We start from the raw sequence: 24,511 nt of genomic DNA on the forward strand, positions 1-24,511 counted from the left end.
AAAATAATCAAACTAATACAAAAACATTGTACTGTAGACTTCAAGCATGTTAAAATGATCTTTGTGAGTTTGTTAGCAGGCCGGCGTTAGCATTAACCAGGCTGTCCTCATCAGAGAAACAACCATATCAGTTAGACCGTGAGAGTAGTTTATAACCAACTATGTTTATGTCTCTTTTGAGGCAGTAGTTTGGTTGGTCATAGTTATTATTACAGCAGCAAAGAGGGAGGTGGCATGAAAAATAACAAGTCCACATGAGGAGGAGGCTAGGGTGGATGGTTTTGTCAAACAAGCACAGGACTTTCACCCAGGAGATCGCTTTTTGTAAGGAGTGTGAAACCAAAAGACTGAGTTATATGAAATTGCATAGTGAACTAAAGTTATTTTAAGCCAAACCACAAAGATTTCCTAAACCAAACCCAGGAGTTGTCTTGCCTGAACCTAACCAAACTGTGAGCATATGACGAAATCCGGTAGTCCATTTGGTGCCAAAGCACAACTGTGCCTACACACACAGAGTTGATAGCATGGCTGAAGACTCTCATTCTTGTCGACCATCAGCGTTAAGTCTGTCAATCAAACCACAGTTGGGCAAACAGACGGTAAGTAGCCAATAAAGCTTCTGTTCTGTTCAGGTTAAAGCTCCAGACCTCAGACAAAGAGCATGTATACAGTGTGTTCTTAATATTATCTCCAAATGTTTATTTCAAGTGTTTATTTTGAAAACCTAAAAATCTACAACATCTACATTATAAATTTCATAAAAGCAATAAAAAAAACATTTCTATTTGAAATGAACAAATAAGAGATCCATTCACACTGAGATTGTCCTTCATTTACTTTAAAATAAATATATGTGGTATACAATAACACAAGTGCTCTGAATGTAAATCACGTCCATCATAACACTGTTACAATCATGTACAAATCAGTGCAGCAGTGTAAGGCCTTATAAATGTACACTTTTATACATCTTGCTAATCATGTAACACATTTACATTCCAGCTGAGAAAATAAGAGCCCTGAATCCCAGTGGTGACAGCCAGCAGCAACAGCTGTAATGTTGTTATAGGGTCATTATAGGCCATTGCACTCTGGGTTGTGGGAAATTACGGTAAGTTATTAAGTTTGACCCTGAGGTGTTATAAACCTTTAATTTAACAGCGGCATGTTCCTGCTCTGTCAGTGAGTTTGCTGTCACCTCATAAAAACAAAATGTTTTTATGTTAATCTAAGAATAACTGAGAGTTGAAGCTTGAGGTCTCTCTGTTAGTTTTGGTTGATTTCTTTCAGTGGATGTGTCCTTAATTTAGAGTTAAATTGTTAGATTGTACTGTAGACATCATATCATATTTTCATTGAACAACAGCAGACAGCTCTACACTGCTAATGATTTACAAAAGTGCTTCATAAATAGTTAGGCTTTGTACACGTTTATGACATACGACAATGTGAACAACATGCTGTGCCTCTGCAGTGAAAATGATGATTCCAGCGTTCACATGTACCCCTGTCTGACATAAAATGTGATATATAAATGTGTTCCCCATGAGAGTCAATATTCAGAATTAATTTCTTTCTGAGGCGCTTTGTTTTCGAGGTCATAACGGACAATAAGTCAGCGCTCTGCTATCTGAGTTCCGTGTTGTGAAGCAAATTAATATTATTCTCACCTAATGAGGAAACAATTGGCGGCCAGGACAGTTCCTGGTACTTTATCAAGTCTCTAATCGCTCAGCTTGTTCCGCTGGTGTCAAGGTTTACACAGCTACAGACTCCGTGCCTAATCAGTGGTGTGTTTATGAACTCAGTACCCAGCGGCGTACCCCCACTTGCGAGGGTCTGACTGAGCGTGGAGTCCGTCATCATGTCGAACCACCGCCTGTACCACAGCTCCTGTTGATGTGAGGAACTCCGTCTCATGGTTCTTAGATGCCAAACCATCCAGGATGTTCTGTAAATAGGAACATAAGAACATGTCGATTCTGTGCAGCAGTGATGAAATGTCACTAAGTAGGCTTACATTTACTCTGTTACTGTAATTGTGAGCTGCTTGTTGAGTATTTCCATTTTCTGCTACTTGCATACTTTCATACTTCCACTCTGTGTATATGGTCTATTTGGTCAAAAGAAGAAAAGAAACCTGATTCTGATCATCACAAAAATGTTGAATACCAGATCCAATTATCTACCAGGCCGTTAAGTATACAGTACATACATGCATGTAATTATATGTAAACTTTTACTTGTACTTTTGATACTGAGTACATTTGTTTCCAGACAATGTACTTTAGTCGTATGGGTGACTCACTTTTTCTGAATTAATATTTTAAAGGAGAATTATTCTGCTAATTTTCAGGCTCATAAGTTAAATTTGGGTAATTAATAGAATATGTTTACATGCTCTATTGCTCAAAAAGCACATCAGTTCTCTTATACTGTCCAGTGCTGCGGCTCTGTATTCCTCCTCTGTCTGAAACTCTCTGGTATGGCTCCTGTCTCTTTAAGGCACCCCCTCCTGAATACCCCGTCTCGTCTGATTGGTCAGCTCAGACACGCCTGAGCCAACTCTGCTAAAAAACAATAACACAGCGGCTGTGTTGGTTAAATCAAATTTGACGTGCCAAACTAGTCACTAGGCATGAATAATGCAATGTATGACATGGTGACGTAGTGTGATGTGGGTTAGAGTCACAGAATTAAAGGCGGGACTACTGACAAGGTGTTTCAGGAGCAGTGTTTTCTGTGGGAGAGAGGAGCTTCTGTAGGTGGGGACTCTGTAACTGTAACTTTAAAGATCTTTTATATGCACTAGAGCATATATTAAACACTGAAGGAAAAAGAAAAAAGCATAATAGGTCTACTTTAAGATAATATCTTAATATCTTATCTAAAACGCTACCATCCAAGGAAAACTGAACAGGTGTGACATGCCGAACATCTTTTGATCACGCGGCATGGATCAATGATGCCATGTTTACTTTAAAACAAAACTTGTTTATCAGCTAGTTGCTGTGCGGAAAAAGTCGAATGACGCCCATTTTTAGAATTTATATTGTGTTGAACTGTGAGAACATCTCCCTCAATACGCAAGAAAACACCTAACTTGTGATGTGCTGCTTAAAGTGCAATCAATCGGATGCCAAATCCATGCTTCATTGAGTGAAAACATCAAAAACAAGTTTATACTGAAGCATCACTAACAAGTACAAACAGGAGTTCAAACCGAGTATGCCAGAAAACAAAGTAAAGATCATGTTTATTGCCTTTGGAGCAGCAAATTATTTTACATCTCAATCTATTATGATCAAATCAAGGGTTGGTTCTCCAGTGTCTCAGTTCAGGAAACAGTATATGTATGTGTAGCCTGCAGGAATGTGTATGTGGTTTTCTCTTCTATTTTTTCCCCTTGACCATTTATTTATAACATCTGCAGAGAGGGAACCTTACAAACAGTTTTATTCACAAAATAAGCCATTACTTGCTTTCATTGTTTGATCAGTGGCTCCCACATACTGTATACTTTGATACGCCCATTTCTAGCCAGACCATAAATTAGACCATTACCACACTGGTGCTGGAATATTTTTCTCTTTGTTACTTTGGACACACCCCTGAAGGTGAATATAATGAGCAGTCTCCCTGGTGCCAGTTATGACAGAGGTATGTAAGCTTCAGTGTTGGCTGGACTTTTGGTTGACTGATTGTCTCCCTACACGCTGCACCGAACCTGCTATTAGTCACATATATCAGTATTGTTTGCTGCTTGTGACACTCACTCTGTCAAAGTCAGGCTCTGCTACAGTGGTGTTGGGACTCAGCTGGTTGTGGAGCCTTGCGTCTGACACGGATTTCTTTAAGTCGTAGTCGAAGAACAGCGCATTCAGAATCACCTGAGAAACAGCAAACATGATAATTCAGCAGCCAAGAAGAAACTAACCAGGTACCACTCTTAACAATAGCACATTCCATGATATTTTACAATACTTGAAATGGTTACACCTTCTGACTGCAGCTGGGTCTTACCTGAGCGACGGAAGTGGTGATCTTCGTTCCTCCCGAGCCTCCGACCACCATCTTAATTTTGTGATTTTTATCAAAGATGATCGCTGGACACATGGAAGACATCGGCCTTTTTCCTTTAAGCGAAAATAGTGGTAGCTTATGTTAACACAGTCTAATAAAACAAGCGTATGTCATTAAAGTAGCCCAAGTTTTTAATGTTACGTTATCTCACAAGATTAAAACAAAGTAGATTCAACTTTTACATGTGTGGTAACATGTAGATCTAGCTAAACTATTATTGCCTTTTGCTGTGTTGGTGTCATTCAAAAACCCTTGTGTGGGGGGAAAAAAAGCCTTCTCTTCGCATCAAGTGTGCAGTTCATTACTTGTCTTTCCCTGGTACAATTTGGAGGACATAGGCCTGTAGGTACTGCACTGGCATTTTATTTTGTCTGCAACACATTTGCAAGATCAGTTTGATCTATTCTCTACAAGTGTTAGTTGTTTTTATGTTGAATTGTTGCATGCAATCAAGCTAATTAAGCTTTGTGCAGGTCTGTTTTCACTTTGACAGCAAATGGTTTGTTTTCTGTCAGAAAATGTAACCTTATCTCTTGTCTGATTCAGTGTTGTAACGCTAAGGATGAAACCTTTCAGGGAGGTGAAGACATTTCAAGTATGAATGCACAAAAAAACATTATTTAAAAGCTGGTGCACAGTGTCAGGAAGGACAGGTTGACATCAGCTTGACCTTCAATCAGCCTCCCATTGAACAGCCAATTTATACTACAAATGTACCACTTTTGAGAAACTCTTATGCGCATGTGAGTGTGTGTGCTGGTCTCAATCTCACCAGGCCTGATGAAATTGTTCGGCGAAGGAGGCACTCCAAAGCTGTTTGTGATGAGCGGGGAGCTGAAGTCGTCCATCTCGTTGTTGAGAATTATCCCTGTTGATCCCGACATGACTTTGGAGCCAAAACTGCGGGACAAAAATGACCGTTGAGATATGTAGGGCATCACTGGTAAAGTAGGGTTAACTAACATTGGTAAGAGTCTTTGTCTTGGTCAAGAGGGAGGCCCGTACAATCGGTTGATGGTGCTGGTGGCGGATACGGCGCTTCCATCTTCTGCTACGACTGAGATGTGTGAGGTGCCGTAGTTTTCAGGCAGGTAGAACTCTGGCTCGTAGTAGTTCATGTGATGTGTGGTGTCATCTGTGATCTTTCCACGGAGGGTATCAGCATAGAAATGGGATGTCATGTTCTGGATGAGCTTTGGAAGAGAAATGGGGACGTGAAATTAAGTTATGTGCCAAATATTTTAGGTTAGTTTTATACATTATGTTTAGATTGACAAATGGTGAATTTTACTATTGTTCCTATTTATCTGTTCCTATTAAAGTGTGCTTGCTTTTAATAGTGTCTTTGTGTTGTCTGAGGGTGACCTAGCTCATGACTATGGAGACAAGTGGAAGAGGATGAATGATTTGTCAACTTTATTACATGTTATAATTGAGGGTTACTACGGAGCCCCTTAAGGGACATGGAGGAAAAAAAAAATGATGGGTGAAAAAAAAAAAAGATGTCATTTTTGCGGGATCTCGCAAAGGTTTTGCGAGATCTCGCAAACGTTTTGCAGGATCTCGCAAAGGTTTTGCAAGATCTCGCAAAGGTTTTGCGAGATCTTGCAAAACCTTTGCGAGATCTCGCAAAGACAATTCTCATCTTTAGCTGACAGGAACTCAAAATAATGACTATATTTCCAGCTAGAAAATGCGCATCTCTCTCCTCCCTTCATTGTTGTTTGTGTTTGTATCGCTGCGTGGTGTTACACGTGAGTTGTGCTCATGCTGAAAACGTGAATTGTGGCACACGTGACATCACTCCCCGAGTCAGGAAGAAAGCAGAACTATATATTTTTACTAAGGAAAATGACAGAAATAATGATAAGTAACTTTAATCTGATTACTAGTTTGTAAATGTTGACGTGTTAGATTACTCGTTAATGAAAAAAGTGGTCAGATACCGGCATCACTGCGCAGAGAGTCTTTTTTTAAGGGGTCCGGGGAAATTTCGAAAATTTTGAAAACTGGGCTGTTTAATGATGCAATTTCAACATAGTTTGAGAAGGAAAGGAAGGCCAATCGTTGGGTCCTCATCGTCATATTTTAATCACAAATAAAGCTAATTTTCCCTCACTATAGGCCTACTGAGTATTTTTTATATATTACAGCCTATAATAAGACCTGTGCTGTGTGCATAGGCTATAAGAGCAGGTAGAACATTCCTTATTATAATTTCTTGGCTTCATTGACTATCTGCATCAGGCCTGCAGGAGGCTTTGTAGGTAATAAGAGACAAATATCGTCATTTAACATCGTCAATAAACCCACAAACGTAATAAAAATCTGCAGCATTTAATGTTATAAACCCACAAATGTAATACATTTTCCACAAACGTAAGAGCCGCCGCCTACTGTATATAGGCTATAGCGGATCCCCTGTGACCAAAGTGTCAGCTGGACTTCAGAAGGGCCAGAATTCAAAACTACTAGAGCGGCCGTAAGCTGTCATTTGGACCGCTAGATTTAAACTCTATAATCTGTCATGTAAATACCCAACTGAGTGATGAATGCATTCATGTGTCATGATATTTAAAAAAACAAAAAAACAAAAACGAAATAACTCCAAAATTAACACGTTAAGAAGTTTAATTATACATTTATCAATATTCACATCATCGCACATAGTAAACTGTAATCATTGCATATTTACACAAGATTTTAATAGAGAAACACATAGAAAATTAACAACTAAAAGTAACTTACTTGACTATGAAACATTTTATTTTAACACTTAATATATAATAAAACAATAATAGTAAAATAATTATCGAAAAAGCTGGAAACGAGCTGATCTAAAACAAACAAAGAGCCGTAGTGATCACTGGTCACATCTCCGCACATTACCTCCCCTCTCGTACAGTTACACACGGGCTTGTGGCATTTCAAGTGTCCGGTGTTTGGTTCCGTTTGCAGCGGACCGGCACTGCCTCCGTGTCCGTGTCAGCGAAGATGGCCAGTTGCGATCTTCTATAACATCCTCCTCGACCTTGCTGGGATCAATGCCCGCATCTTGTTCAAGGAGTGCTCAAAGTGATCGAAACGGCTCTTTTTTTTTGTTTTTGTTTTAGATCAGCTCGTTTCCAGCTTTTTCGATTATCATTATTTATTTTATTATATATTAAGTGTTAAAATAAAATGCTTCATAATCAAATAATTACTTTTAATTGTTTTTTCTTGTTCTGGGTTTTCTCTATTAAAGCCTTGTGCAATAATTACGGTTTACTATGATATCGATTAATGTATAATTAAACTAGTTAAAATGTACACTTTGGTGTTATTTCGTTTTTTTTAAAAATATCATGACACAATGCATGCATTCATCACTCAGTTGGGTATTTATATGAGACATTATAGGGTGTAAATCCAGCGGTCCAAATGACCGCTTACGGCCGTTCCCTGCGCACTCGCCCGGCTGCCGGCTGCGCATAGAGATCGGTGTTGTCCGTCGAGCTCGGAGGACGGCTTATTTTAGTACAAAATCTGGGTTTTGGTCCTTGTAGCTCATAGTCTATGCTATTATGGTGGGACAGAGGCATCATTTGTGTTTGAAAAACGTTTCACTTCAGATTTATTGATCATCCATTGAAGTTCGAATCTGTGAATATCTTTCCAACTTTACCGAACGACCAGCAGTGTTGCAGCTTTTGCGGGATCTCGCAAAGGTTTTGCGAGATCCCGCAAAAACTCTTTGCGAGATCTCGCAAAACTCTTTGCGAGATCTCGCAAAACCTTTGCGAGATCTCGCAAAACTTTTTGCGAGATCTCGCAAAACCTTTGCGAGATCTCGCAAAAATGACATCTTTTTTTTTTTTTCACCCATCATTTTTTTTTTTTCCCCATGTCCCTTAAGGGGCTCCGTAGTTTACTGATTTCCCTAAGAAGAAAAAGTTAATTATCACCATAATCTGTTAATTCCAAATCTGCCAAATTGGAAAATGTTGGCAGTAAATGTATCTGCATAATGTTCACTGACACTTTTTTGATATCTAACTAACTCTAATCGTCCATTAACCTTACAGACTATCTTAACATCCACTCTGTGTGCTAAAAGGTACAACTGATCGATTTTCTGACCGATAAGCAACATTAAATGACTTTTTTTACTTACAATAACAGCTTCAAAATCATTTTTAGTGGAATACCGACTTGTAATAGAAAGAATGGGGCCTCTGTCAGTCATGTGTTGGGCTTTAGGTTTAGTTACTCCCTGTTTTATTTTGTATAGCTCTACTCATGTTTCATGTTTTGCTTATCTGTCCCTCTCTTTGTCCTTCATGGTTTGTCCTCCGTTTCTGGGTTACGGAACATTTTTTGTTCTTTACCTCCTCGTCTCTGTGTTACTTGCACTTGGGTCCCTTTTCGTATTAATCATATCACTGTCATTCCAAATATGTAATCTGAATGCCTGTTCTTAATGCGTAAACTGAGCTGATTAGGTCATTGTGCACAGTGTGTTACAGCACAACATCACACACCACTATGTCAGTGAACCTGAATCATACTTTATGCCCTCCGCGTCTTCTGTCTCAACTCCCAGCTAGCCACTACAACCGCTAACTGATGCTAACTGTGGCTGGCTTTAACGAGTTAGCTCAGTTAGCCAAAGCTCTACTGGGAGCGTTGGCGTTAACGCAGCCACCACAGGAGCTTTGCACGCAGGATGAACCTTTGAACCAGAGGCAGCTGCAAAACACTGGTGTTCAGTTACATTTTCACTGAAGGGTTGTGTGTATACTTAAAACATTTACTTAAAATGTGCATGTTCAATTTGAGAAAGAAAATAAATGGAGTTTCAACCCTAAAGCTAGGTACATTTGATTTCCCTACTTACAAGAGGATCTGCTGTTTTTGCCTCAGGGTAGGTAGCACAAAAATAGTGTGATTCTCCAGATATTAAAGACTTTCAAAAGTGCTTTCACTGTTTGTTTTGGGCAGAGACCATGACCTTACATCTGTGATGTTGAGAAACTTTGGGTCTCCGAGTAAGGTCCTCTTTGCATAAGCAAAACGATAAGCCTCCACGATGCGATGGTAGGTCAGGATCTTTTTCTCCGTGCTCGCCATGCTGTCTGAGTTGAACTTGTAGCCTGTAGGAAACACAACAACGATCAGCAACTTTGTTTAAATAGCAGGCCTCGCTCATCCGTTTACTTTCAGATTGCTGTTCAGGTAGAAGACAGTTAAAGTAAACCTGACCCAGCCAGTTCCTGTTTTTCTTAAAGCTGCCGTGACCAGACCATGGGTAATAAGCCTGACAGCCACAGAGGGAATCAAGAGGAAGGGTGAGAGAACTGGAGAGTTCTGGTTTGATGGGTTTCAGCTGTTGGACAGAGGCAGGAGTCACAGTAAATCAGCGGGGATAAAAGTTTTGGACAGTCGCTGAAATGTCTGCATGAAGTCTCCACCACTCAACTGTGTCCAATTAGAGGTAAATTGGTGAGATTAATGTTAGTGTGTGAGGCAGGGAGGGAGGGAGGGGGCACAGTGAGTGGGTGGCCAGTCAGAGGAAAGGAAAGGAAAGGTTCAGAGAGATAAATTAATTTGGAAGGAAGTTCCTCATGTAATCCTCAGAGGCTGACACTGTGACTGTCCTGGAAAGTAGCAGAGAGACATTGTCTTCACTGTGCACGGTTTGGATTTCCTCCAGTGAGAGTTAAATCAGGAATGATGGATGGTCACATTATGAAAATGATGACAGACGAGGTTGCATTGATTTGATTAGCAACATGTTCATGACCTTTGCTGTTCAGACTGTGACTGCGTACTTTCTTTTCAATTTTCTTTGGGTCTTAATTACTTCAAACAAAAGCACAGGTGTTCCACTCAGTGGGTTTAACTTAATCTCTAAACTGGAGTGAGTTACATGCCAACTTTCAATTTTTTACATGATTTGTTACTTTATGAATTTATGACTTTATAAGGCACCATCTGGAAATGTTACCAGCAAAAAAGAATAGATCTGAGCTAGTACTTGGATGAAATGAGTTCCCAGAACAGACGAGCTAGATTCACCAGGTTTCCTCTGCCGAAGCCTGATAACAACCCATTCATTTGATTCAGGTGTGTCGGATCAGGGAAACATCTAAAACAGGCAGGGGTGGAGGGCCTGGGGACCTGGAGTGACAAGCACTGGGTAAAGGCAAGTGAGGTTTACTATATCAAACTGGGAACGTCAGTATTCTGCACTTATTTCATCATATACCAAAGTATGGGATGGCGATGGGCCCACTTGAATGAATCACATTTCATAGTAATCCTTTCAATGTGGCAATCAATGTATTAAATGTGGAGCTATTTAAATCTGGACAGAAGTGGTGGATGAAACAACCTCCCACCAACAAACCGACTGACTTATAATCAATGACACTGCTACACCGCTCAACATACAACCAAACAACTACTTGGTTAACTGTTCATTTAATGCTGTTTTTAGTTGAGGATTGCCCAACAATGTAAACAGTACTGGTATTGTTCTAAAAAAGTGTGTGTCTGTGTATATTCTATTTATTTATATGTCAACATTACAAATGTGGAGCAGTGTTTCGGAAAGTTGTTCAAGAAAGTCTTAGGTAACTTCAACTCAGCCAAGCTTTTTTTATTTTAAGAGCAGATTTACTGTCGAGAAGATCAGCATGCTGCTCACAGTGGAGAGGGACTGGCAAAGTGAAGGCAGCTCACATTAAAGCACATTCTCTCCCACTCAGGCTGTTTTTTGGACAAAGCATCAAGGCTTACCATTCAAGATGTTTAATATCAGCGAGAGCACAGGGCCGCTAGCGGGGGCATTGGGAACAGCCATGGTGTACTCCCCCACATTCACCCTTAAAGGGTTCTCATCCAAGACGGGCACATAATCCTTCAGATCCTCCATTGTGATGATACCGCCTAAACACGGATTGACACACACTGTGAATGCACACTTGGGCAGAAATACAAATCCTCCCTATCATGAAAATTAGATGTGCAGAGAGAGGTGCATGTTGGTATATAATATGATATGTCCTCAAGTCTTTTTAGCAAATGACTTTAAATGGTAGTGGTGATAACGATAATAATGGTAATGTGCTTCATTACTGTGACATAAAATCGTGGGTACAGAAAACACAATCTAATCTGCTTAGATATTAAAATAAAGTCTAGAATAAAAAGATGGATCTATTTGCAACTAAAGAACGACAAAAGTAGAAACTTGTTGAAGCACTTATTTACAGTAGGAGTCCATTTAATTCAACACAGAGAAAAGCAGCTTTTCTATAAATAATAAAAAGGTACTTACCTGCCTCTTGAATATCTGCCACAAGTTTCTGAGCTAGCTCTCCCTGGTAGAAAGCATCAGCACCCTCTTCGGCTATTTTCCTATAAGTTTGTGCAAGCTTGGTATATGTGACGGTGTCATTTTCTTTTAGGACGTCACCATTTCCCCCACAATACACTTCACTGAAAAAGAGGGGAAAACATACATTATAGAATGATAGTTATGATCATGACGAGACTTCAGGATGATTTGCAGCTGAAACAGGGATTTTTAAGAACACATCAGGACATTTTCAGCTGTGTTAGTGGCAACAAAACCTACTATTTTTGACCTGCGATTGTGACAATTTGCAGCCCAAATTCATTCAGATATTTTTAACAGGACATCAGACCTTTTCCAGCCTTGTTAGTGGCAACAAATCCAGCTAGTTTTAACAATACTTCAGGACAACCTTCCAGCTGTTGTAGTGGCATCAAAACAGGTATTTCTTGGCGAGACGTGGGAACACTTTGGGGCCCCGAACAGGTAGTTTTAAAGATACATTTGGACATTTTCCAGCTGTTAGTGGCAACAAAACATTATTTTTGCCAAACCCGAAAAAAGGTGGTTTTCTGCCTGGACCTAACCAGTCTGGCTAGGTTCAGGCGGAAAACCAAAGGCTTTCTTTAAGGACAAAGTTGTCACAACATGAAACTGAAAATTCAACATAAAGAAACCTAGAGTTTCAACATTTACTAATAGGTTGATTCTTGTTGGGGTGAGACCTCTTACCATAAGGCTTGGTCCTTGATGATGGTGTTCTTGTTGCTGGACAGAGCCTTGGCGAGTGCCCTGCCCACAGGGAAACCTTTTTCTGCAAGTTCAATGTTCGGCTGGAACAAGTCTTTCCAAGGCAGCTTGCCGTGTCGTCTGTGTGCCATCCCATAGCCTCTGATCTCCCCTGGTACAGCGATAGCTAACCCCCCTACCAGCCATGAAACCAAGGAAACAAAGACTTAAATTACAGACATCATTTGAAGTTTTTGTTGTTTTTTAATTCCTGGGCGTAGATTCTGTCGCAGCTCTCGGAAAATACACAATCTAATCTGGCTTTTGTCTGTCGCTATCACAAGGTCAGTCTCTTTCATAAGATTGTTAACTACAGCTTCCCTCCACTCATTTCCATGTCTGAGAGATAGCGCTGGTTAAACATTACCTTTCTGGGATAATTCTGTGCTGTTCCCGAACATGTTCTCTGTCGCATTGCGTGGTGCCGTCTCCCTGGCATCAATGGTTTCAACCAGCCCTGTGTGTGAATCACAGATGAAGAAATTTATGTAGTATACAGGGTTTGTTGTGTCAGTGGGGAAACAATAGAAGTCTTTGGTGGTGGTGGTGATGTTTGTTTGAGTCAAGGTGTACCTGTTTCTGCGTTATAGATGGTGAAGAAAAGCCCCCCTCCGATGCCCGCACTGTGAGCATTCATAAGTCCAACACACAGTAAAGCAGCTATGGAGGCATCCACTGCAGACCCCCCTTTCTTCAGTATGTCTCTGTGGTAAAAATGTATTAAAGCACACCAAGGGCGGGGAGAGGTGGAGGATTAGTCTTTACACTGAAGATCTTAAGACCCTGCACTGGCAAAGACAAATAAATCAAACAACGCAGGTTCACAGGGATCTTTATGTGTGATAAAGTCAAGCGTGTGCAAGTCCGTTTACAGTCTGTGATTGAAGCTCTCACCTGCCGACCTCTGAACACGGCCCAGCATCTGCTGCCACAGCTGCCTTCAGGTTCACATGCTGACTTGGCTCCGTCTTTCTCCCCACACCGAAGAAGACGCCCACAAAAGTGCCGACAGCTGCCAACAGCAGTACCGCCAGACCCACCAATATTGTCTTCTTTGCCATTTATGTAGCTCGGGAATAATAAATACTTTAATGCCTGTCAAGACAAAAAGCATTGTTTGTATTTAAATGCAAAGGGAGGTAATCTGTTAAATCAGAAGCAAACAAAGACAAGTTTAAAACCCATTACACATCACATCAATCAAAAGTCACACAATACAGTGTTGCACAATGTTGTATTAATATTGCATCGTCAGTAGAGTCAATTCATTTTGAGCAATATAATGCGTCACATGACAGGTCAAACTTACACTTGAGATGTCAAAGTACATAAAAAGCTCTTACAAATTAAATCCATCAAGCCAACTGATGTCCAGAAAGTCCTCCAGACAGCAGGACTACAAAATTAGTTGAGGATGAAGTGAGTATGAGTGAGCTGAGTCCAAGACACCCTGCTGTCTGAAGACTTTCAATTTAGGAGCAGGAAGTTGCACAAGATTTTGTAGTTTTGCTGACAGGTGAGAAACATTAAATGGAAGTAAGTAAGTAAAAACAACGGTCAAAAGACCAAAGGAGGTAAAGGTTAGCTAGTGACTCATTGACTCTTACATAAAGCTGTTGCAATTCCTTTTGTTAATGGTCAGTGCATGCGTTTTCATTTACCAAAACAGGGAAATTAGACATGATGATTTAAAAAATTAGATCAAATGATTAAAAGAGTTCTCCACCAATTTAGCACTCCACTAATTTTAAAATACATAAAAATTGATACAGCACAGCCAGAGATATACACAATGCAGCTCCACAACTGGCATTTCAACAGAGGTTCTGCCTTGTTATTCTAGTTGTGGACGATGTAGCCTCAAGCAGAAATGAGAGCAGAGAATAGAGGTCTGTTAACTGCTTATTTATTACTCAACACCATCAGATTTCTTTTTCTTTCTCGGGATCCAATCAACACAGACTCAAGTGACATCACTTGAAGTTTATCAGATTTCACTCAGCTTCCTCTGGAGCCGCAAAAAGGCTTTATACAATATTTTTTTTCACAGAAGCATTAGCATTTATATCGATGGAGTACTCCTTAAAAAATAAATCAAGAAATCCATGTAGCTGTTATAAAACAGGGTGTAAAAACACATTAGATTTCATCACAATGTTCAGTGTAGTACTGTTGTTTTACAACAGAAATACATTTCTGATCTGCTGCCATATTATGAACCATCCAGACCTCTGAGGTCGTCAGGCACAGGTCTGCTGTCAGTCCCTAGAGTCAGAGCTAAACACAGAGAAGCAGCGTTCAGTTATTATGCGCCACATATCTGGAACAAACTTCCCAAAAACTGCAGATCTGATCCAAATCTCACCTCTTTTAAATCAAGACTGATGACCTTTCTGTTTGACACTGCTTTTCACTGAAGCAGTTTTAAGGCTTTGAACTGCACTGTGACTTTTATTCTTTAGTCTCGTCTCTTTTAAAACTTTTCTATTTTAGCCTACTTCACTATTTCTTAACTTGTTTTAATGTTTTGCTCCTTGACATCTTTTTAAATGTATTTTAGATGCAGTTTTTTATGTATTTTAATGTTATTTACATTCAGGTCCCTCAGGGCATACAAAGGGGTGGCTAGGGGGACCATTGCCACATTTCTGCCCGAAAAACAGCATCTGTCACCGGCAAAAAACTTTAACTGACCGAGTGTTTGTGATGAAAATAAATCACTGCGACCGTCAGCCCTCGTGACGGAGACTTTGGTGAACTTTCCCCCGGAAAATGGCCTCTGTCCCCGCGAGTGACAGAGTCAGACAGCATCCAGTTTACTGATGCCAATTATGTAAATATGTAATTAAGCGCAAAAAACGTAACTCTGTCACTTTCCAGGATTTTTGGTGGGTCAGGATCTCAATTACAACACATTATAACAGCATCCATGTGATTATAAAGTGGTTTAGATTGACAGAGGGACACCAGGGAAACACCTTGAAAACACACAGAAGTCATCATCGTGGCGTGTGGCGTCACGCCTCTTTAGGAGCCGCAGCGCCGGGTTTCTGTGTGAATTAGACAGTGGTTCGTCTTTAAGGCAGAGATGCTTCACTCTGTGTGAATGACCAAAGGCGGAGAATTGGCGAACCGCTGCTGCGGCGTTAATGCGGCTTCTCTGTATGAATGGGGATAATAACTGACTGAGGTGCTAAATCTCCACCTGTGGGGGCGGTAATGTGCCGAAAGGCGTGCAGCCTGCCGGAAAATCAGCGCAAGAAGCAGAGGAAGAAACAGTGCAGCTTGGGCGCGCAAGTTTAATTAATTGAAAAGAAGCCACATTCTGTAAACTTTAATCACAACTTAGTCGCCCCACACATTTTGACTCTTCCACTTCTCTGTTGCCAGAATCTTCACTATGCCCCGGTACACGGATACGGCCGGCATCAAGCTAACGCTGGCAGTAACCGGTAAGTACGTTAATGCTGTACGGTTCGTTGCTAAGCAGCGTCAGTCTGAGCCTCGGCGTTGTCATGGCTTTCTGTGACGGTTTTCATACAGCTGAGAGAGAGTGACGTTAGCGGACGTTGGCCCAGTCTATGAGCAACGTTAGTCAACGTGTGTGCTGCTGATTGTGATGCTCCTGGCTGCCATGTTAATCTGCAGACAATAAGAGAACGTACGTCGCACCACCAACTTCCTCTCTATTTTCGAATAAGAAAGTAAGCACAGAAAGGACTCAGTCGACAGTGGAGGAACTGCAGACGCAGTTTCCTGACAGCAGTGAGGAGGTGGTTGACCCTGTAGCCGAGACAGTGTGAAGGAGACTCAGAGACAGATCATTTACCTGAAAGTTTGGAACAGGGAGCAAGTTCAGCCACGGAGAGCAGTGAAGTTTCAGCCACTCCTGCCTGGAGCAACAGGTGAATTTATCTGTGTGTGCCCATGATAATGAAATGGATGGCTACAGCGTAAAATCATTTTAATAAATCTATGTTTATAGTATGTTTCGAGTGAGTGAGGAAATTTCATGGTAATTATATAAAACCTTTATGATTCACCTCTATCAGTAGTTGAGGCTAAGAATATTCCGAATAGAAACATTTACAGGCCAGTATTTTAAAATCAGACTAATAGTTTTTTCCTCTTGTATCCTTGATCTATCTCAGATGGGAGCCGGGGACTTACACCAGGATTTTCCCCAGGACTCTTCGGGGAGACAGAAGACAGTTCCCTTATAAAAAGTGGTACTCTTTACACAAATGGCTTGAACACTCTCAGTACAAGGACTGTGCTTACTGCTACAACTGCCGGCATTTTAGTCTTCCCTTTTGATGATGTATGTTTTGTGACAGCCAAATAAAGCTGTATTGGAAATTATTTGAAACATTTGTGTGTTTTCCGAAATGTTTGCGTGTTTCTCAAACTTGAGGTAAATGATCTGGATTCATATTGTCTTTGTAATGAAAAAGAGTCAAGGGGCATGAAATACACAGCCACAGACAGGAACTGAATCTGAGTTGCCACAAGGAGGACCAATTTGGTGTGCCACCCTAAGATCTGGCCACCACTATGAAAATGTCCTGGGGGCGCCACTGTGCCCCTGTAAAGCACTTTGAGTTGCCTTGTGTTTGAACTGTGCTATACAAATAAACTTGCCTTACAGGCTGCAAGTTCACACAATCAGTTTGAAGACAGCTTAAGCCAAATCAAGATCTTAGTCACTCAAACACTAAGCTCCACTGCCAGCTACATTCCTGAGTGATGCATTCACAATGACCAAGGCAAGTAAAGCTGAGGCTGATGGGAGTTTTGTCTTTAGTTTTATTGTCTTAAACCAAATATGTGTTGCATATTACCACTGTCACCTCAAAATGTTTGGTCTCTGTAAATGAGTCGGCGAGTGTGGTTGAGACGTGTTTCAAATGAAAGGCGTCATGAGATAACAAATGAAAGTTGACTTGACAAAGACCTGTTGGTAAGAGGTCACATTGAATATGGAGCCCCATTGGCAGCATTACAACGCTAATCCCAGTTTACATTGATTAATTCCCTGGTTTTAAGAATGAAATCCACCTTTACTGACATCCTTAAAACCTCACTGCTTAACAGTCTAAAGTTTAAGAAGGTGTGTTTTTCAATACTTGCCAACACACAGGGCTCCAGGCTACTTACTTATCAAACACTATAGTTAACTTTGTGAAAGTCCCTGCCAGGAAGTTTGATTTGTAGTCAGTAGTTAGAAAATTAACTACTGCTGTCAATTAAATTAATACCTACTGATGAGATGCATATTTCTGAAGTGTGTATTAAGTTGTGTTGAAGTGAAGTTGTCTGAACACTGAATAGTTTTGTGTGTCTGATATGATCTGACTGTGAGTTAGTGTGCTTTACGCAGCCAGACAGAAGAATCAAAACATTTTAAAAAAGCCCTCAGTTATTTTTGCTTAATAAACCTCCAGTTTGCTGCATACCCCAAAGCCGACTGTCATGCAGATTCTTTGGGTCTGTTGAAGGAATGAAGCCAGATTACATAACCGGCAAATGAATTGATTCGGCTGCACAGCACAAGAGCTGCTGTTGAGTATTACAGTACACAAACTATTTAAACATTTTTGACTAACCCACCTTGAAAGTTACTTCAAGAATTTAAAGCAAAAGTTTGTGAGGTGAAGTGACATAGGGAAATTTAAATCCAAATCCTCGTCTTAGATTTGAATGAAACATTTCACCACCTGGATGATCTAGATGAGCCCTCCTAGATACATTTAAAAAAAAATGTCTTGTCTTACCTTGATTCTTCTCGGTGGGCCTCGGCGACGGGTTGCTCACTGTATGTGTTCGCCTCGATCTGCAGCAGTTGATAGGTTATAGGCTTACTGCGGTTCTCAATGTTTAACTATGAGAAAGTCATTAAACCTTAACCCACCCCATCATAAAGCACCTATCTTGTTTTACTGAGGGAAGAAAAAAAAGTCAGAGACAGGAGAAACAACCTGAGACGACATTCACGTCAGCCATCTGTAGTCAATCTTCACATTACACATTACCACGGAGCAATTGCGTGGCCCTGAAACTGAGAGGAAACTACAATTCACCAGATGAATAGCTCTTTATCTGCAGTGGCACTCAAAGCTTAAAAGTTCACTAAATGAATAGTTCTTCTTCTTCTGCAGGGATACTCACTGATCTGCAACAAAGATGAACTAACAGTAGCCTCAGTTTTCTGGTGGTTCATTTCAAATGGCTGACATCCAGGTAGTCAACACTTTTACAAACTGATCTAAGGAGGGACCTGCTTCAAAGTTCTGTTGCAGCGAGATATTTTTTGGCCGCGATGGCATTAAAAAAAAACCTCTGATTTCAAAGTTTTAAACCAAAGTGCCTCCTCACCAGGAAAACGAAGGCTTTCGGGGCTGCGTGGGCGAAGATCACATCTGCCATGAGGGGAGGAAGGAGCACTGAGAGCGAGCTGCAGGGGAACAGTGTGAAGAGTCCGATCAGAGGGGTCTGTTAAGTAAGCAGCCAGAGACGGGACGGAGGCCCCAGGCTAACTGTCAGGTAATACCGCTTATCGCAGGTAACCACCATTTAAACAGAGGAAACAGGGAATCAAACAGAGCGCTAAAAACATCTGATTTGTTTCAGTTCCAGATGGCATGAAGGTGCTGAAGGAGGAGCGGTCGGAGTGCAATTAGACACGAAGCTGAAAAATGATTTTTGATTTTCAGTTATACTCAGATGGTTATGTTTGGCTTAAAGGTTATTCAGGTTAACAGAGCCTTTTCTTTAAAAATTAAGCAACATCACATGGTTTTGGTGTACAAAAAAACTCCTTGTCACTCTTGTATTTGAAAGTGTTAGCACCGTCCAAGCACTCTTCTTAAATGCAGTGTATTTTTTCCATCATCTGGTTACAGCTGTGATAACACCAGCACTTCATGTTTGTGTTTTCACAGCTGGAGGCCATCATCTATACTACATATCCATAGTTTGTTTCATGGACATGGTATGTAGGAAAACATTGCACTCATCTGGGCCGCTACAACCCGACACAACCACCATCATACTGTTAGATTTAAAGACACCTTGAATGGCTTATTAATCAGAATATGACACAGAGAGTTGCTTTAAACTTCTCAAGTGTCCATTTGTGTGTTTCTTTCTGCTGGACCAGATCTGAAGCATCCCTCTGAGTACGATCAGAAAGGACTTTTTAAGCGCTCCTTTCAAAAGCTGCTTTCTCGTGAAGCATCTCACATCGCTTTTTGGCAGCAGGTCAATAGCTATAGTACGTCTGCAGTTTTGTTTCTAAAATCCTCCCTCTGACACAAAACTTTTGATCCATGTTTATCCTCAAATTATGCATAATGCATTGTTTCGCATTGTCCCTTTCAAAACCAATAGTGAACGTCGATTTGTCGTTGATCTTATTCATATTCCTAAACCTAAGTAGGTCTTTTTGTTGCCTAAACGAAAAACAGAGCGCAACTGAAAACAGAAAACATCATTTTAAATACCTGAAAACAATACATACACTCATTGGCTTTTTCCTGCGCTCTTGGTCACACCTCACCTGACTGGATTAAGTTCACCTGAGCCAAGACTGTACACACCCACTCACCCTCTGTAGCTTCTCATCTGGCAGCAGATTAACAGGAGTCTCCTACTCTTGGTTCTTTTCAAACAAAAGTTCTATTTTAACTGGGAACTTTATTTAACCTTATTTAACAGACCTGAGATTCATTTGATTCATCACATGGACCTCTAATCTCTTATTTGTTTTCTTTCAGATGCAGCAGTCCACATGTGTTTCAATTTCCTCTTTTCCAATTTTTGTTTTATTTGTATTAATTCATTCTGTGTTTTTGGGAGAAGTAAACCTTTGAATGAAGATCAACATATTGGTTGTAAGGGAACAAAAACTAAGCAATTCTCAGATTCAGGTCGTTGTACACCAATGAAAACATAAATATAGTATCATGTTTAATTTCCTGCTTCTAACTTGGTAAAGGTTGGGGTGTGACCACGATCATGAGAGAAACTAAAAGAGGATTTTTTGACTCTTAAACAGCTTCACACAATTTCAGTTTTTTGATTTAGACCAATACGAGCCATATCTCCGTCATCCAGCTAGGTGCTTTCTCACTAAAACAAACATTGTGTGCTGTAGTGGACGGTCTTTGCAGAAGTGTGTTCCACAGAAGAGGGTACAAAATACTGCGTATGAGGTTTTCTGACAAGTCAAACAAAACTTTGTAATGCAGAGGATTTTTTTCTTTTTTTTTTTTTGCCTTCGACTGTGGTAAAATTGGTGGTAAAAAGTGTCAAGAAAAACGTATAGCCCAGACATTTCTGGAGATCAATAACCCTGTGGTGGGCAGTTAAATCCCACCACAGACATCCAGACAGAGCCAATGAGAGCCATTACACTTTAATACCAGCATGGTGGGGATGCACCAGGCGCTCGGGAAATTACTCTATTCTCCAGCATACAGTTCATCACTGTTTCCATGGCTTTTGCATTTAGTCTGAGAGTGGAGACAACTTATTACGGTCAATCACACTGCAAGCTGTCGGTGATGTAAAAGGGTGGTTACATTATAAATGGCCGACAGTGGGTTAGGATTTGCAAGATCGGGGCCCTGACTCATCCCACATCCTCACTGACCAGACAGGCACAGATTCACCACATGCATTTAGCTGATGCGTCAATAACAGGGAATGTAGTTTAGAGACGCAGCAAAAGCAGCAAGAGGCCATTTTGTGATGGGATCAAAGCCGCGACGCCCGTCAACAAGTTCACATTATTACTGCATTATAACATGAGTATTCAGGAATCGTTGGTTTATTTTTGTGTGTATTTGTTTGTAGTCTACCAGGGGCAACATAAAATTGTATTCATTAAGTGTAACTTACTGCCAGGCGGAAAGCTTGAACTTACACATCACCTCAGTATGGTAAGAAGCTGAGTACAGGTCAGGAAAAGCAAGATTTATTTGTGTCTATTTGTGTATTTGTCTATGAGGGAAAAAACATTTAAACCAAGATTGAGAAATTTACATCAGCAAACCCCTCCAGCCACTGAGAGAAAATAAAAACTTTTAATATATTAATAATTTTGACTACAAAAGCAATGACTATGTGATTTCACTTGGAAATTTAAAAGAGTAAAATTAAGAAAAGCAGTAGTGACCTCTGGTTGCAGGTTCAAGTGTGTTGCTCCTGTAACAACACCCACCAGTGATGTGGTAGACCAGTTAAACCAGCTGAGGCTGCTGTTTAGTTGTTTTTTTGGATCAATACTATTCCTGATTTAATGCGCACCCAAACCTTGAGCTCATGCAGTCGGCATCACTGATGGATGTACTTTAGTTAGAGACTATTTTGCAATTTAAACAGGAGAGCTTTAATGTTATTACTCAGCCTCAGCAGGCGGCCTCTCCTGCGGCTACTTGCCATCATCATTAAAGGTCCCATATTATGCTCATTTTAAGGTTTACACTATTTTGAGCATCTTTTAAAATGTTTACATCCTTTAATATTCAAGAAACACTTTATTTTTCTCATTCTACTGTATGACTGCTCCATTTTACTGCCGGTCTCTTCAGTGCCCCCCCCCCCCCCCCCCCCCAAAAAAAAAATAAAGCCCAGTCTGCTATGATTGGTCAGCACTCACAAGCCTGAGCCAGCATCTCCCACTGTGGTTAAGCACAGTGTCTGCTGGTGTTTTTGCAACCACAGCTATACTGCGGGTTGTGTGGAGGGCTGTGACTGTACACAGTAGTTATGATATCACAACTTTACAGATATCCTGATGGATCATTTCAATCAAATATGAACATCTTTAAAATGTAATGCAATCCAATGCAACACCTTTGCAATAAATACTTTTATCTATCTATCTATCTATCTATCTATCTATCACATTTTCATATTACTGGATTATGAAACGGTTACATAAGAGCCTGAAATAACGCAGGAGGATTAAACGGGTCTACTTTCCCTGATTGACTCGGTGTCACATAAACAACCTGCGCGCTGTGATGCGGGGGTCAAAGTGAGATATCCAGGCAGCCGACAGTGTTTTTTTTTTGTTTGTTTGTTTTTTTCTTTTCCCTCCCTGACTCTCACTCTCGGGGCTGTGCGGGGAGCCACGATCTGATTGGCTGAGGGAAGCGCACCAAGCTCCGAGTGAAGCGAGGAGGATGCCAGAGTGCTCAGCTCAGGCAGTGCGCGTGGACGGATGCGAGCAGGGGGGAACCGACGGCAGCCGAGCCCGGACACGCGTTGTTGTTGTGATGATGATGATGAAGATGAAAATGATGCTGTGTTGAAACTTTTTTTTTTTCAAGACACTGTTTTGAACTGAAGGGGCAGGAGTGTCTCGGCTCATCTGGCTGCAAGTTAAGTGTGATGTTTTGGCTGCATGTTGTGAAATCTCTCTCACCACCACCACCTCCTCCACTACTACTATTACTACTATAACCGACGCACCCTCTCAGGAGTGATGGGCTCTAAGTTGACCAGACAGAGGAGTCTCGATTTCGACAGCAAGTTGTCCAAGAGGAGACGCAAGAGGGATGACAGCCCGGGGGAGGGCGAGAGAAGTGGCGGCGGAGACTTCTTGTTTACCTCCTTGATGCTCAAGTCCGACAAGCTGCCAGGGATGCTGCGGAAAACCAACCACAGCCCATATGTGAGGCGGGTGGCGTGGATCCGGGAGATCCAGAGGCTTCTCCGGGAGCAGAAGACGGAGCAGGCGGCTGAAGTGCTCAAACTGCTGAGGAAGGTGAGGAGGGGGAGACTGGTGGGATCCCTGAAAGGAACTTTTATTTTGAAACGCTGTTATTAAAAAGGGATTTAATGAGGCTGTGGGTGAGTTTCTGTTGATGAGCACGTGGGCAGAAAAAAGTTTCCTATGATTATTTTTTTTTTTTATTGCAATTCATTTATAGATTTTTATTTTTAGTGAGAAACTACAAGTTTTTGTGTTAATCTCCAGACGATTGAACATATAGATAATGCAGCAGCAGTTTATTCTGTTGCGTTTAATTGTTAAATTCTTCGTCTTCTTATTCCAGCTTGTAAAATGTCAGTATTGTCTGTTTGTCACGCATCTATGACAGTAAACTGCATATGTTTAAGTTGGTGGACAAAACAAGACACATGAGGAGGATGATGATCAACATTTTCCATCATTTTATGAGCAACCAAACAACTGATCAATAAGTTGATTAAACTTGTTAGTTGCAGCCCTGTTTTGTTTTGTTTTTTATAAACCTGACACATATGGGTTATTATAACTCATTGTTACTGTAAACACAGTAGAACATTAATCGAATGATTTACCCTGATGGCACTCATAGGAAACCCCACTCCTCATGGAGCAGCACGTGTATCAGCAGGTGTCAGTGTGTTCATCATTTTCAAAAGTTTTTAAGTTATTAAATCATCTACTTTTTTTCCTCATCAGTGTTTCACAGTAAGGAAACCTGGCAGGACCTCTTTTTTCTTTTACTACTGAGAAAATACTGAGAAATAAGAAGTACTTACTGTATAATGAGGTTGATGCCTCATTGGGTGAGACGCTTGGTCTGAATCAACCACCTGTTTTGTCTGAAAGGGAACGGCCAGGAAGCCAGCTAGTTCATGATCTGAATATTCAATCAGCTCCAAACACTGGACACAGAAGCCTGTTGTGTTTTATATGTTAGCCCCTTTGAAATACAGCTGAGGAAGACTTGGCCAAATTAACTCACAGTGCTTTGATTTTAAGGCTCTATAATAAGAGTACAAATTATAATCTGTAGTTAAGTAGTGCTTAACTAATGTGTTGATTTGATTTGATGCATGGATAAATGCAGGACGTATTAGGAATTCCTGTTGCCCACCATTAACAAACAACAACGTTACAATGACTTTATGTGTTTAATCAAACTGCAAACATTTACATTTTAAACATGAATACAAAACGTACTGTGACATAAATGAACATTTATGGAACTGAAGCCCAGAAAACTTTTAATGTATGAACTGTGAATTAAAGAGGTAATATGTGACGTTTTAGTATTGAAATGTCTGAAAACAACCAGACCTTTGTTGTATGTTTTGGTGAGTTGTTTTATATTATCTCAAATGTTCAAGAATGTTCAAGCGCAAAAAAATCGCAATTTTGTTCAAGGTAACGGTGCGTTTCATTCGGTCACCCTTCACTATAAGAGTCAGAGTGAGGTGGGAAGAAGCTGAATGCGCCTGAACGTTATGTAAATAAGACTTAAACATTGTCAATGATGAACAATGATCACAGCAATT

General features: G+C 40.6%; 2 protein-coding genes and 2 long non-coding RNA genes across 6 annotated transcripts in view; 3 read left to right on the top strand and 1 right to left on the bottom strand.

The window, feature by feature from the left end:
* Positions 1-817: 817 nt before the first annotated feature.
* ggt1b (gamma-glutamyltransferase 1b) lies at positions 818-18,668 on the bottom strand. 3 transcript variants are annotated; one of them, XM_030436085.1, is made up of 14 exons: positions 18,590-18,668; positions 17,989-18,047; positions 13,109-13,309; positions 12,788-12,918; positions 12,582-12,671; positions 12,158-12,350; positions 11,408-11,568; positions 10,867-11,016; positions 9,082-9,218; positions 5,092-5,279; positions 4,859-4,986; positions 4,027-4,139; positions 3,780-3,893; positions 818-1,954 (listed from the first exon to the last, which is right to left on the bottom strand). In XM_030436085.1, the coding sequence occupies exons 3-14, from the start codon at positions 13,273-13,275 to the stop codon at positions 1,808-1,810; spliced, it is 1,719 nt and encodes a 572-aa protein (XP_030291945.1). In that variant the 5' UTR covers positions 13,276-13,309; positions 17,989-18,047; positions 18,590-18,668; the 3' UTR covers positions 818-1,807. The 3 variants fall into 3 exon arrangements, with proteins under 3 accessions (XP_030291945.1, XP_030291946.1, XP_030291947.1); XM_030436086.1 differs by lacking the exons at positions 17,989-18,047; positions 18,590-18,668 and adding an exon at positions 13,558-13,635; XM_030436087.1 differs by lacking the exons at positions 17,989-18,047; positions 18,590-18,668 and adding an exon at positions 13,524-13,543.
* Positions 15,471-19,093, top strand: LOC115592879 (uncharacterized). The gene is made up of 3 exons (XR_003986234.1): positions 15,471-15,666; positions 18,593-18,757; positions 18,845-19,093. It is a non-coding gene; the product is annotated as an uncharacterized LOC115592879 (long non-coding RNA).
* On the top strand, positions 15,710-16,583 carry LOC115592878 (uncharacterized). Its single transcript, XR_003986233.1, has 2 exons — positions 15,710-16,119; positions 16,366-16,583. It is a non-coding gene; the product is annotated as an uncharacterized LOC115592878 (long non-coding RNA).
* A 3,087-nt stretch (positions 19,094-22,180) lies between the features above and the next one.
* lrrc75bb (leucine rich repeat containing 75Bb) overlaps positions 22,181-24,511 on the top strand; it is a 32,102-nt gene continuing 29,771 nt past the window's right edge. The window contains exon 1 of the mRNA XM_030436088.1: positions 22,181-22,988. Within this exon, the coding sequence (XP_030291948.1) occupies positions 22,707-22,988 (282 nt within the window). The 5' untranslated portion in view covers positions 22,181-22,706. The remainder of the gene's footprint in view (positions 22,989-24,511) is intronic.

This window comes from Sparus aurata, chromosome 12 (assembly GCF_900880675.1).
Source record: "Sparus aurata chromosome 12, fSpaAur1.1, whole genome shotgun sequence".
Lineage (NCBI taxonomy): Eukaryota > Metazoa > Chordata > Actinopteri > Spariformes > Sparidae > Sparus > Sparus aurata.